We start from the raw sequence: 14,431 nt of genomic DNA, 5'->3' as shown, positions 1-14,431 counted from the left end.
CGTTCTCAAAGTTTCCTTCTTTTTTTTGTCTGTTCTCAACTTTGCATAAGTCTCTATGTGATGAAATCAGTAACATGATAAGTAGATTTTGGTGGGCTCAGCAGGATAAGGAAAATAAAATGCATTGGTTATCTTGGGAATTACTATGTTGCAGGAAGGAAAAAGGTGGTTTGGGTTATAGGGACCTGCACCTTTTCAATTTAGCTATGCTCGCAAGACAAGGGTGGCGCCTTCTTCTAAATCCTGATTCTCTATGTGCTCGGGTTCTGAGATCTAAATATTTTTCAGATGGTGATCTCTTGTCAGTAGTGGAGAAGCCGGGAATTTCTTATGCATGGAGAAGCATTGTTCGGGGGGTACAAGCACTAAAAGATGGACTTATTTGGAGGGTTGGTGATGGCACTCAAATCAATATTTGGACAGATCCTTGGATCCCACAGGGTGTTACTAGAAGACCTTGTACGCCTAGGGGACAAACAATTTTAAATAAGGTCTCTGAACTAATTGATCCAATTTCTGGTGAATGGGACAGAAATCTGGTAACTGATATTTTCTGGGAAGCAGATGTAAAAAACATTCTTTCTATACCGCTGAAAAATGAAATGGAGGATACTTTGGCCTGGCATTATGATCCTAAGGGAGACTTCTCAGTCAAATCTGCATATCATGTTCTTACAGATATGAAAGAACTATCAAAAAGAAGGCAAATTGGAGAAGCTAGTGCTAGCTTGATTTCTCCCTGTAACAACAATTGGCACAAGATCTGGAAGCTTCATTGTCCACCGAAGGTGAAACTTTTTTTCTGGAGGTTTACACATAATAGCTTGCCCCTTCGCATGAATATTCTTCGTCGGGGAATGGATATTGATACACGTTGTCCTGTCTGTTGGAGGCTAAATGAGGATGGTGGACATTGTTTTCTTAGATGCAAATTTGTCAAGAAATGTTGGAGAGCTTTAAACTTAGAGGAGCTTCGTCTAACTTTGATTGATCTTAACTCTGCAAAACAGGTTGCCACCAAAATTCTTTCTCTCGAGGAGGATAAAACATTGTTAGTGATTGGTTTTCTTTGGCTTTGGTGGGATGCTCGTAATAAGGCGAATGCTGGGGATAAAACCATATCTACTGAGGAGATGGTTCACAAGGTGCTTTCTATGAAATATGTTGATACTCTTCATACACAGGACAGACCAATTAAGAGGAAAAGTGGGATTTCTTGTTAGGTTCCCCCTACAACTGATGTTCTAAAGATTAATTTTGATGGAGCCTTTTTAAAGGCTGAGAAGAAAGGTGCTTGGGGTTTTATTGTGAGGGATCACACAGGTGCTTCAGTGGTGGCTGGAGCAGGTAGAATCAATGTGGTACATGATGCATTGAGTGCTGAGTCCCAGGCTTGTCTTGCTGCCTTGTATGTAGCAATAGATCATGGTTTGTCCCAGATCTTCTTGGAGACTGATTCGACAACTCTTGTTGATGCTCTACAATCCCGCTCTTATGATTTCTCAGCTTGTGGCGTGTTGTTTAGAGAAGCAAAGTTTCTGATGTCTATGAATTTTATTCGAGCTGATGTTGTTCATGTGCCACGCTCTAGCAATAGGTGTGCACATGAGCTTGCTCGAATTGGGTTGAATTGGGACCCGGATCGGTCGCATGTTTGGATTGATCCCCTCCCAGAGTTTGTACAAGAACTGGTGTCTTATGATGTAAATGATTCTCTCCAGATATAATAAAGTGCAGACTTTTCAAAAAAAAAAACTTTGCATAGGTAGACATATAGACACCCTTCATGGAAACTCATCGAGCCAAAACAAATACAAAGTTCTGAACAAACATCTACGACAAAAAAAACAACTTTTGTAAGAGAGAGAAAACAAACACGCTTTGCAAGAACTCCGATGCGTGCTCACTAACTTTCCCTGTCGTTTCATTTTCGACAGCACCTTTGTTTCAGTTCGCAGCGACCAAGTTCGATTGAAATTTGCTAGTAGTAGTAGAGATAGAGTAAAGCGAGATGGATTAGGTAAGTGTTGCTTGCACAAGCAGTTGGACACAGCAGCCTACTAGTACGCCTTTGCTTTAGCCTTTTAGAGCACTCGCAGAAACCATCGTGGTTTTTATAGATATTAATTACAGTGCTACCTAAGCATTTTGCTGATGTGGCAAAATAATTATTGAAGAGAGAGAGCAAAAATTATAGAAATTGGATCTAAGTTAGAAACCATGTCTACACAAAATCCAAGACATGAAGTGATATGATTGGTTAAGAATGGAGAGATAATGAATATGATTGGATAAAAAAAATATTCTATAGAAACTATTCATTGGGACCATAGTTTCTATATATAGTGTCTATAAAAATTAATAAGTATTGGGAGCGCCCTTATGGCCCCGTTTGATTCACCGTGCTAAATGTTAGACAGCTAAAATTATTTTAGCTACTTTTAGGTGACTAGTAAAACTAAATTATTTTAGCACCTTTTTAGTCAGTATGTTTAGAAGTTTAATTACTAAAATAATTAAAGTTTAGTTGGCTAAAATTTAGCGAGAGCAAGACCCAGAGCTGAAGCTGAACCCGACGTCTGTTCCTCCATCCCATTTGTAATTGGTTGGCTGGAGGCCTGGAGTACTCGCTTGATCGTTTCTGGGCTCTCAAGTCAACAATGACAGCTAGGTGGCAACGGGTACAAATTTGTTGGGTTTTGTTAGTCTAAACTTATTTCTATGAACATAAAATTTGTCCACTAAAAAAACTCATGACTCGTGACGCCAGATCTGTGTCCATCGGGTCATGAGTAACTCATCGAATTGCCCATGGGCACATCCACATAGCAAGAAAGAAAAAAAAAACAAAATATAAAAATTATGTTTCAGAACATGAAATTGTATTCATTTTTCTCATTTTTCACTTAAATGGACATATAATCTTATATATGTCTCTGAATATAGTAGTTTAGTAGAAAAATTTATGATATTATGGACTGATATGATTGCTTCACTACGATGGATCGGGTTTTAAAAAGAGTTCATAAGTTTATGGGTTTGGGTATTACATCCCTAGACCCACGCCCATAAACCCGTTGGGTCTGGGATTTTTTCTATTAACAAATTCATAGGTAAAAAAATTGATCCATATCTTTGATCTAATAGAGTGAAAACCTATCGGGTTTTGGATTTGGAGTACCCGTTGTTATCTCGAGACATGCAGCAAAGGCAGCTCAGCTCAGCCGGCAGGGGCGGCCTCAGGGCCGTGCGGCCCGTGCGACGGAACTGGGCCCCCAAAATTTATAGGCCTCAAATTTTACTAAATGTCCTAAATATATATAATAATTTTTGGCTTGTTTTAATTAATATTCAGTCATAGGCTCAATAAACATGGCCTGCTACTTCGGGAGAAAAGCACCGCACATTTAGCCCATGATAGTGAGTTAGAAAAATTTGTGATCAACCATTCTTCTTCATGTAAGGGGTGTTTGGTTGGAGTTGTTAAAGTTTAACACTGTAATATTTTTGTTTTATTTAACAATTAGTGTCCAATCATGAACTAATTAGGCTCAAAAGATTCGTCTCGCAAATTGCTCTCTAACTGTGTTTTCAATTTCACAAATAATCTTTATATATTGTCTTTGTAATATATTGATAATTCTATTATTTATTTAATTTTAATAATAAATGCTAGAACTACATTTGTTGTTTTGAATTGGGACTCATATTTTTTCCGGAACGCGCCTGCAGCTGGGGCTAACCCCTTTCACCCACCTTTTTCACAATTTCCCGCACTCGCTGTCTGTCTCGCTGTGCTAACCACTGCCCGTTCGCCACCCGTCCATTATTATCCACTACATTTTCCTTTTGTGTCCTGTTCTTGTTTTTTTGATGAACTGATGATGATGATGATGAATGAATTATGTCAAATAAAGCATGCCTGACTGACTGGCTGACAAATCTTCAGGAACTAACAGACAGTGTTCGTTCCTTTGACCGACCGGGAGAGAATTCTCGTGACCGAATTTTTTTCGTAAGAATTGTTGCTCATCATTTGGTGGTCTCGAGCTCGTGGCGAAGACCACGGATTTTGATTTGAGGATTTGACAAATCCTGAGACGAACGAACGGGTGAGGGGTGACTGACCGGACCAGTACGCGTGACTGCCTTCGCCTGCCGGTCAATTCCGTGCTGCACTGGTGCGAGTTGGACCTGCCACGAGTCCACCGCCCGCGTGACCGCGTCGGCTCGGTTGGTCTCAGTGGGGCACCACTATTGGTTTCTTTCTTTTGTCTCTTTTTTTTTTAATTTATTAATCCAACTATGATTCTCTACGTTTCCATTAGGCCTTGTTTAGATGCAACAAAAAACCCAAAACTTTACAAGATTCCCCATCACATCGAATCTTGCGTCACATGCATGGAGTATTAAATATAGATAAAAATAAAAACTAATTACACAGTTTGTCTGTAAATCGCGAGACGAATCTTTTAAGCCTAGTTATTCCATGATTGGACAATGTTTGTCAAATAAAAACGAAAGTGTTACAGTGCCAAAATCCAAAAAGTTTTTGCATCTAAACAAGCCACTGAGGGTACCACAATCAAAGACACATGGTATTATTTCTTTATGCAACCCCATCTCGGTTTTAGATCATAGTAGGTATGATTCGATGAATGAGTCTCTCCCTCTCTTTTTTTAATCATAAGAGACTATGTACCAGCCCTGACTACTGGTTTAGTTTAATTTTACAAGTGTCTGTTGGTAAAATTAAGCTTGTCTTTGAATGCAAGTTTTTACATGCTAAAAAGTTCACCAAATTAAGGTCTGGTTTAGTTCTAAAACTTTTTAAAGATTCTCCATCACATTGAATTTTGCGGCACATGCATGAAACATTAAATATAAATAAAAAGTAAATAATTACACAATTCGTCTGTAATTTGTGAGACGAATCTTTTGAGTATAGTTAGTCCATGATTGAACGATAATTATCAAATACAAACGAAAATGTTACAGTAGCCAGAACCAAAAAATTTTGCTAACTAAACAAGGCCTAAGGCATGTATGTTGAACAAGATCTTGCCATCTTATCATGTAAAAAAACATTACTCCCTCTATCCACAAATTAATAGTGGAGTTTTAGATATGAACCATCAATGTTTTCTTAAGTTTGACTACATTTGTAGAAAAAAATATTAATATTTATAACTACAAATAAAGTTGCCATACAAACATATTATATGGTAATCTAATGATATAATAAATGTCAATAGTCTTTATATATTTTTAGTTAATTTTAAAATTGTTTGACTCGAACGTGAGAATTATGTTCTTTTTAGAACACCAGGAATACGATGATATGCTCTGGGTATTATGAGCATTTTTTTTGAAAGAATATTATAGGCATCTTTTGATCGATAGTTAGCTGCTAAAATTAGTTGTCATTTGTATCCTAAAGCTGATGTTTTACCTACCTCCGAGCTAACAATTAGCTTATACAACTAATAGTTAATAAGCTAGTTAATATCTTATCTGGCACCAAGCTAAAAATCCGCTGTTAGCTGATTAACACATATGATAGTTAACTAAGCCCGCTGTAGGTAGGACCTAAGCATCTATGTCAGAATAAATCTCGGTAGATTAATACTCGTAATAAAACATCTTTAAGGCCTTGTTTGGATGTAGTCGTATTCACATCAATCTACATGTGTTGAGGTGGATTGGAGTGGAACTTGAACTAAATTCCACTTCAATCCACACCAACACATGGATTGAAGTAAATACGACAACATCCAAACAAGGCGTAAAGGGCGTATAAACTCTGCTGCCACCTCGTATCGATACTTTGATTTGATTAAGAAGAAGACTGCAACAATAAAAACAAGAACAAAAAAAAAGAAGAAGATACGAACAATGATACAGGAGAATAAATTTCGTGGCACCAATGAACGTGGCGGCGGAATTCTTCAGCGCGGGGCGCATCGCAAACACACGTACGCCAAGAATATTTACGGCCGGGGCCGACGGAGCCTATCCGCTCTCACGACACGAAAATTTGTTGTTGGATTTGGTCCAAAAAGGACCTCGCCGTCGTCTTTAATTTCCTCGCCCGATTTGGCTCTCGCCCACCACCTACTGTGTCTCCTCCCCCTTCCTCCACTGCGCCTGCACCGGCGGCTGCCGGGAACAGAGACCCGCCGCACCAGCGCGCCTCCGCGAGTATCCGCCCCACAGCTTCTTCCCGCACCAACAAATCCGCCCAATTCGCGGGCGCCCCCGGGCCACTTCCGGCGGAAATTCGTGCCAAAGCTGCGATTTTTTTTCTTTTTCGCCCTTTTGCTTTCGCTCCCCCGGCCGCCCCCCCCCCCTTTTTCCTTTTTGACTCCGCCGCGGTCTGCCCCCCTTTTATTGCTGCGTCTGATCGTGTTTTCTCATCGGAAGGCGCGGGTTTTCGACGGCGGCGATCGCGGATTCGCCTCCGGAGGCGTCGATTTGGTCCCCAGGTGCGGTTTTTTTTTTCTTCCCCCCAATTTTGCTTGTGTGTGTGTGTGTGTGCGGGCAGATTTTCGGTTCGGTTTCTCACGGTGTTCGATTTGTTCAGGTGGCGAAGGGATTATGGATTTGGGGAGATTTCTTTAGCGCGGTTTTGATCGGGGACGCTTATTGCAATCCGTCATGATTAAGCAAATCCTCGGCCGGCTTCCCAAGAAGGAGAAGTCGGCCAAGTCCGGCGAGAAGGAGCTGGCCGGAGCGGGCCCGTCGGTGCCCAGCCCGACGTCCGATGCAAGGACCACCACCGATTTGACCATGTCCAGCAGGCTCGTTAATCCCAGCAATTACGCCTCCGCGGCGCCAAATCCAGGCCAGAGCTACGGGGCCAGGGGCGCCGGCCTCGGTGCCGGCGGCGTCAGCAACGGGTTCGCGGCCTTGTCAGCAGGGTACGAGGCGCTGCCGAGCTTCAGGGACGTGCCGGCGTCCGAGAAGCCCGGCCTGTTCCTCAGGAAGCTGGCCATGTGCTGCGTGGTGTTTGACTTCGCGGACCCGACCAAGGACGTGCGGGAGAAAGAGGTCAAGAGGCAGACGCTGCTTGAGCTGGTGGATTACATCACCTCCGCCACAGGCAAGTTCCCGGAGCACGTCGTGCAGGAGGTCATCAGGATGGTGTCTGTGAATCTGTTCAGGGTGCCGGCCCCTGCCGCGAGAGAGAACAAGGCACTTGAGTCGTTCGATATGGAAGAGGAAGAGCCCGTCATGGACCCGGCGTGGCCGCACCTGCAGATTGTGTATGAGCTGTTCTTGAGGTTTATCCAGTCTCCTGAGACGGATGCGAAGCTGGCCAAGAGATACATTGACCACGGCTTCATTGTCAGGCTTCTTGATCTCTTTGACTCGGAGGATCCTAGGGAGAGGGAGTACCTGAAGACGATCCTTCACAGAATATATGGCAAGTTCATGGTGCACCGTCCGTTCATCAGGAAGGCGATTAATAATATCTTCTACAGGTTTATATTTGAGACAGAGAAGCATAATGGTATCGCAGAGCTGTTAGAGATCTTGGGGAGTATAATTAATGGCTTTGCTTTGCCGCTCAAGGAAGAGCACAAATTGTTTTTGGTCCGAGCACTGATTCCGCTCCACAAACCAAAATGTGTTGCCATGTACCATCAGCAACTGTCATACTGTGTCACCCAGTTTGTTGAGAAAGATTGCAAGCTTGCTGATACCGTCATAAGGGGTTTACTCAAGTATTGGCCCATCACAAATAGCTCAAAGGAGGTGATGTTTTTGGGTGAGTTAGAGGAGGTGCTGGAAGCTACACAGCCAGCAGAGTTCCAGAGGTGTATGGTGCAACTTTTTCGTCAGATCGCCCGCTGCTTAAGCAGTTCTCACTTTCAGGTAAGAAGGGATAGCAGACTGCCAATTATACACCATAAACATAGAATATGCACTTGTTAATAGCTCATGGAAGCTCTCATCTTCAAATTATCATTCATTTCTGGCATATTGCTTGGGACATGACTCTATCACCTATTCATTTATAGTGTAAGTCAACTAAGCTGTAGCAAGTGATACGTGTAAAGTGCATACTATTTTGATGATGTTGATACATAAATAGTCATATTGACCTTGAGCCTCTTAGTAGCTGCTACTTCCACATGATGGAATGTTAGTAGTATGGGAACTTTGTCCAGTGCCCATTTCATTTATTTTTTTATTTCCACTCCAGAAACTGGACAATTTTTTTTATATATAATTCTAACCAACTCATAATTGGACCTATTTATTCTTCTATCTGTTCCTTCTTCCTTGTTGCCTTAGCGTGTTAATTCTAACTGGTATTTGAAACTGCTTTTGTATTTATTTGGATTCCATACCATAATCACAAAATTAGTCTCTCTTCAAGTATCTTGAGAATTATAGTTATTAGAAGAAGCATGGGAAATGTTAGTGATAAGAAAATACTGTAAAAAATGCGTCCTGCTGAACTAAGTCCAGTTTGCTATATGAAAGCCAATACTATTGTTATGTCATAATTCAATTTCGTACCATTATATCGCATCTCTGTAAGACCCTGTTAGTGTCAAACAATTTGCTCAGCCTATTTTAAATGATGGCTTACGTGCTTCTCATTTTTACTGTTCGGTAGCATTATATGGTTTCCAAGTTGGATTCCAAACACAGCACATCAAACTTCATTTCATTCCATATCATCTCAGTGCACCCAATTGTTAGGTTGATGATACCGCATGGCTGTTATGGAGCATGCCAATTCACGTCTTCCAAATAAATGACTTTTGTTTCCTGAGTGACAGTGAGGCAGTTGAGGAAATAAGTAGTCATGGCCTAGTTTCCTTGTTTCAAGAGTTTCCAGAAGGCATGAACAGTTGATTCTTTGACCGCAGAAAATCATGTTCAACTCATGGAGCGTTTTCTCACGGTTGAAAACGACCATATGTCCGATGGTATTTTACCTGATGACATATTTGGTGCTTTCCCAGAATCAGTCATAAAACAAGATATGTCTTGTGATTCCGTCCAACTGTTTTCCACAGAAGCTAACATTATATAATTTCTTCTTTTGTTCCACAGGTGGCAGAGAGGGCTCTGTTTCTATGGAACAACGATCATATTGAGAGTTTGATCAAACAGAACAGTAAGGTTATACTGCCCATAATCTTTCCAGCATTAGAACGAAATACGAAAGGCCACTGGAATCAGGCAGTTCAAAGCTTGAGTCTAAATGTTCGGAAAATATTCATGGACCATGACCCCACACTGTTTGAGGAGTGTCGCAAGAAGTTTGAGGAAGAGGAAGCTCAAGAAGCTGGCGTGAGGTCAAAACGTGAGGCTAGATGGAAGCGCCTAGAAGAAATTGCCTTGTCAAAGTCTCCTCAGTGAAGTAGCATGTCTTCTTGAGGCTGTAGTTCATCAGCAGAGTTCCTCTAGCTATCTAGCCTTGGTGACTACATATGAGCAGCTCTTTTGGGCAGGATCAAGTAAATGCTGATGTAGGTGCCCCATGAATGGCTGCTTGCCTCGAGTTACTTGTTACCAAACATTTTACAGGCTGACATGTAAATACGGGGTACATGATGGGCTGTGAAGCTTCAACAGAGCCTCGGGTTTTCTCTGCTGTGTGATCCACTGATGACAGTATCGGATTCATCATCAGAGGACAGAAGGAAAGGAGGTAAAATGGTCTTTTTCTGCTTTCCTGAGATGAGCATGCCACATCTTAACATGTAGTCTGTGGGTCAATGTCTTGATCCAAGGACTGTTAGGAGCACTTGAAAGACGAGCAGGGAGTCGGGTAGCACTTGCTCTTGCTTGCTGATGGTGATTTTGCTGAAATGTAATATGCTTTATGTATGATGAATGGTAACTTGAAGCCATGTCTTGTGATAATATGTAATCCTGGTGTACATGTCTTTTCCTTCGATGTATACAGAAATTTGGAATGAAGCGGCTGATTGAAGACTGTTTTATGGAAGTTTGGTATCATTTTTTTAGGGTCACCGGGGGCAGGGGCTGCAGAATAGATGCAAGACCATGGATGCGTATGCGAAGTTCGGTATCATGAACTGAATGTTGAGCTTGCATCATGATGGGTTTCGTTTGGGAGAACTGTAATGTTAGCTAAAAATACAAGAATAAAAGAGTGATATATTTGCAAACTGCAGTGTTGCCTAAAAATGCAAATGAATAGTGATATATTTTCATTGGTACGTTTCAATTGGCCTATACGTTTTATTACCATAACTTTTACCTATAAATATGCTCATCTTTTTTTTAGAAAGATTAATATGCTTATCTAAAACTCTAAAATCGGATGGAATACATGTCTCAACTTTAAAACCATGCACATTATATCCTGAGCTAGTTATGAGCGGTTTTGTCCTTTTCTTTTTATTTATTTCGATAGAATTTTTGAGAAATCATAGTAAATCACATAAAAATCATAAAAAAGGACAATCTAATTTTGTTGGACTTCATATGAGTAGATCTTTTTCATCTGAACTCTAAAATCAGATAGAATACATGTCTCAACTTTTAAAACCATGCACATTACATCCTGACCTGGTTATGAGCGGTTTTCGTTTCTATGGACACAATATTTGTATTTCGGTACTGTAGCATTTTCGTTTTTATTTGACAAATATTGTCCAATCATGGACTAACTAGGCTCAAAATATTCATCTCATGATTTACAGGCAAACTGTGCAATTAGTTTCTGTTTTTGTCTATATTTAATACTCCATGCATATACAGCAAGATTTGATGTGATAGGGAATCCTGAAAAGTTTTTATTTTTTGGGTGAACTAAACAAGTCCTCAAAACATATCACACATGTTCGGCGAATACTTACTGACGACAGTGTTGCCATCTCCAAGAGACACTTTACTAAAATGAAAAAAACAGTTCTTCCATTTGCAGCTTCTCTCGAAGAGCTGTTTTATAAGAGCAACTCCAGCAGGGCCCCTACTCAAGCCCCAATAGCTAAATATGGGTGCCCATGCTAAAAACATTACTCCAGCAGGGCCCCTACTCCAGACCCCATATTTGGCTGGGCACCCATATTTCTCTCCCAGACCTCATTCCTGTTGGCCCAACAGGGCAGCCCCCATCCTCCATCGTGTGTTCTAGCCCCAGCGCATGCTCCCTCTCTCTTTACCCTTGCATGTGCATGACACCCTACGGTAACCGGCTCGATGCTCTAGTTGTGTCCATGTCCAAAGGAAGAAGAAAGAGGAAGAAGAAAAAGACACTGACGAGTGGGTCCCTTCTGTCATTCTCTCTGGAATAGGTTTGGGGGCTCAAATTTGGGTGCTACTGTTGGAGCTGAAGCAAAAAAGTAGAGCCCCAAGAAGTAGGGGGAGCACCCAAATTAAAAATAGGAGCTTAGTTTTGGGGGCTACTGCTGGAGTTGCTCTAAGCTACTCCTTTCGTTTCAAGATACAAGACATTTGACTTTTCTATATAGATTGTTTTAAATTTTTTATTATGTATCTAGACATAACATAAAACTAAGTGTATAGAAAAAACTACATATCTAGAAAATCCAAAATATTTTATAATTTCAAATGGATGTAATAGTATTTAATTTGGTAGGACGTTACCTAAAAAACAGAAAAAATCAAAGCTCAAACTTCTTAAGAAGCTCTGCCAAAGAGAGCTTGTACGTGGTTGCATTACTCTAAACTTGGATGCATACTTTAGTTTTTAGGCACAATTATGAAGAAACCTTGAATATCACAAATCTAAAAAGAAATGTGAAGATGAGATATGAAAAATATGAAAAGTATATTTTCGTCAATGGAGCTATCAATTACATGCTTATTTATATTCAATTATAAGAAATAGATATCAATGAAATGGATATTATGTACCTGAGAAAAACAATAAGCAAGAGGCTTATAAAAGAAAAACATGAAATAAAATAAAATAAGAGAAATGAAAAAAAAAGAAGAAAAAGGAAAGAGAAAACAAAATAGGGATATGGGCCACATGGTCACAACTTGACGTATACTTACAGAAAAAAAAGGATGACGCACAATTTGGTTGGACAATGCATGTAGTTGGGTCTCATGGATTATCCAGGTTCGGTTGGACTCAAATTGATTACTAATGTTGTTGGGCCTGCGTAGCCTGGTTAGTCTCTCTGTGTATTTTTGTCGGCGACGACGGTGAAGCTGAGGGAGAGAACCACGAAAATCGGTACTAAGAGAGACATTGTGATCATAGCTAGGCTCTCTGCGAAATGCTTTGTATATACAACTATTTGAGCTACATGTGAATTCTTTCATTGGTACTATATTCATGTCATGAATGATCTTGAAATGATCCCAGCAGTCACATTCAGATGTTGGGTTCTACTGTAAGCATCCTTGTAGATAATTGCACTTTTATACCAAGTTTATTGCACAGTTTCAAATTACAAAATAAATGATGGCCCCTTGACTGAACCTTCACTGTGAGAAGTAGGTTTTGGTAGAGGACACGTTTTCTGTGTAGTATTTTAGCAGGCTAGGGAAAATAAGAGCGACACTGATCAAATTGGTTTCAGTTTCAGAGGGTTCAGTCCAATCTGAAACCACACATATAACATGTCAGTAATGATTTTGGAAATGTTCAGATTTTCAGTCCAACCTGAAATCCCTTCCCCAAGATCCCAAATAAATGCAAAGAGCTGACTATTTGGTTAACTGGAAATGTTGATTATGGTCACTCATGAAGGATATATAAATAATCCTGAAAGCGTCTCCAAAGTTGCATTTGGGACAGTTGAAGATGAGACATTGGAGGAAACCAAATCTTGTGCTGTGCATGCAGCTGGAGATTTGGTTCCCGCCAACACTCACCTTCAGCTTCCAAATTCTTCAGACAAGTCTCGTCTAGCTGTACTGCACCAGTGCACCTACACATGATTTGATCAACTGAACATGAGATATTGGAGGAAACCAAGTCATGTCTTGCTTCCGCAATCAGATTTGGTTCCATCCAATTCTCAAATTCAGTTGCCAAAGTTTCAGCTCAGAGTTGTCACCCTACACAAGCAAACTCATCACACACATGTACTTAATTTTGCAATGGCTACTGATAGAGGCGCTGGAGATAAGATGTTGGAGAAAACTGAACTCCTGAAACTGTCAGTCAAGGGACTGAAGACAGCAGGCAGAGTTCAGTTTCCTACAACTCTTACCTTCAGAGCTATCTAATGAAATGTTTGGGCTAAGATGCTTCGAGCGTATGCTGCTGCTGCCCTTTTATACACACAGCTCAACCGGAAGATAATGTGCTGCTCTGCTCTGATATTCTCTATCATGATTCATGAGTAGTGCATGTCCAGAAAAAAGGGTTTTGAAGAACAGTTATGCTTTCTAACAAACTCTGACTAGAAATATCCTTGCCGTCCCTTTTGTATTTCAGGCATTCTGCTTCCTGCAACTCAGGCCCTTAGATAAACTTTTCAGCTACACGGCATGATCCATTTAAATGGTGTCAATGCTGAAGGTAAACATAAACCAAATCTTAAACTGCTGCTATCTAATCTGTATTTTTTTTCCTTCGTGAGATGTTAATGCCAATAGTCCATACGGACAACCACTTTTACAGAACTGGTGGTAGCCGTAGCATCAATAGCCAACCAAATGACCGGATTCTCTGAAACCTTTTTTAGTTGTTATGTGCTGCTTCATAGTAGCTGAAGAAGAAAATTGCACAGAAAGGCAAAGGCAGGAACAGCAGGACAGTCAATAAAGTACTTACCAGGACAAGTGTCTATCATCATGATAGCTTTTCTGTATGTCCTCCAGATTGGTTGGATGCAGGTTTTCTACTCTCTCTCATACTAGTTGTTAACCGGGATTAAGCCAGAGATCAGTATCACAGTATGTAACCTTTTAGCGGACCACATTTGACGTCCCTTCCCTTTGAAGTAGGGTATGTATTTCTGTCTTTGATGTACGAGTAGGGACGTAGGATGATTTGCTTATTCAATTCCTTTAAAACAGGTAGAAATATTTATATTTTAAATTGTAATTATAAAATATTAAAGAGTGCAATGCTGGTGTGGATTTAGAATAAAAATGCATTGATGCCATTAGTGTTGTAATAAGTATGATCATTTGTCTTGTTCCCTCTTGGAGTAAGAATACTGAACTCTTGGATGTGAAAATTCCATTGTTGTCAGATAGCCCAGCTCCACCCCTTAGCTATGAGATGTGAATTACAATTAGATAGCTTTTAGCATGTAGAGGAAAAAAGGTACCAAGGTTTCACGTGCATATGAAAAATGCCAAAACATCTCAATCAAGTTGGGTCATAATATGGTTCGAATGAAGAATTCTTGTGACCACAAATCTAACACGTAGCAAGTTTCTTCGTCGAGATGCTGCTCCGATTTAGTAGCAAATAAAAAGTTTAAAACATGACAAAATCATGCATATG

The 14,431-nt window shown here is 40.4% G+C and overlaps 1 protein-coding gene across 3 annotated transcripts; it reads left to right on the top strand.

Annotated features, from left to right (window-relative positions):
• LOC8074049 (serine/threonine protein phosphatase 2A 57 kDa regulatory subunit B' theta isoform) lies at nucleotides 5,980-10,157 on the top strand. Of its 3 annotated transcripts, XM_021465042.1 has the most exons (4): nucleotides 5,983-6,485; nucleotides 6,584-7,878; nucleotides 8,886-8,945; nucleotides 9,073-10,157. In XM_021465042.1, the coding sequence occupies exons 2-4, from the start codon at nucleotides 6,658-6,660 to the stop codon at nucleotides 9,379-9,381; spliced, it is 1,590 nt and encodes a 529-aa protein (XP_021320717.1). In that variant the 5' UTR covers nucleotides 5,983-6,485; nucleotides 6,584-6,657; the 3' UTR covers nucleotides 9,382-10,157. The 3 variants fall into 3 exon arrangements, with proteins under 3 accessions (XP_021320718.1, XP_021320717.1, XP_002444972.1); XM_021465043.1 differs by lacking the exon at nucleotides 9,073-10,157 and having other exon boundaries at nucleotides 5,980-6,485; nucleotides 8,796-8,928; XM_002444927.2 differs by lacking the exon at nucleotides 8,886-8,945 and having other exon boundaries at nucleotides 5,992-6,485.

This window comes from Sorghum bicolor, chromosome 7, assembly GCF_000003195.3.
Source record: "Sorghum bicolor cultivar BTx623 chromosome 7, Sorghum_bicolor_NCBIv3, whole genome shotgun sequence".
Lineage (NCBI taxonomy): Eukaryota > Viridiplantae > Streptophyta > Magnoliopsida > Poales > Poaceae > Sorghum > Sorghum bicolor.
Note: the sequence above shows the minus strand (reverse complement) of the source record. Positions and strands in the feature narration are given on the sequence as shown.

What these genes read in the sequence shown, in the direction of transcription:
- LOC8074049 (XM_021465042.1), top strand. Translation starts at nt 6,658, where the DNA reads ATGATTAAGCAAATCCTCGGCCGGCTTCCCAAGAAGGAGAAGTCGGCC. An exon ending in TAAGCAGTTCTCACTTTCAG is followed by an intron (nt 7,879 to 8,885) that starts GTAAGAAGGGAT and finishes CTTTGACCGCAG; the next exon opens with AAAATCATGTTCAACTCATG. An exon ending in AAACGACCATATGTCCGATG is followed by an intron (nt 8,946 to 9,072) that starts GTATTTTACCTG and finishes TTTGTTCCACAG; the next exon opens with GTGGCAGAGAGGGCTCTGTT.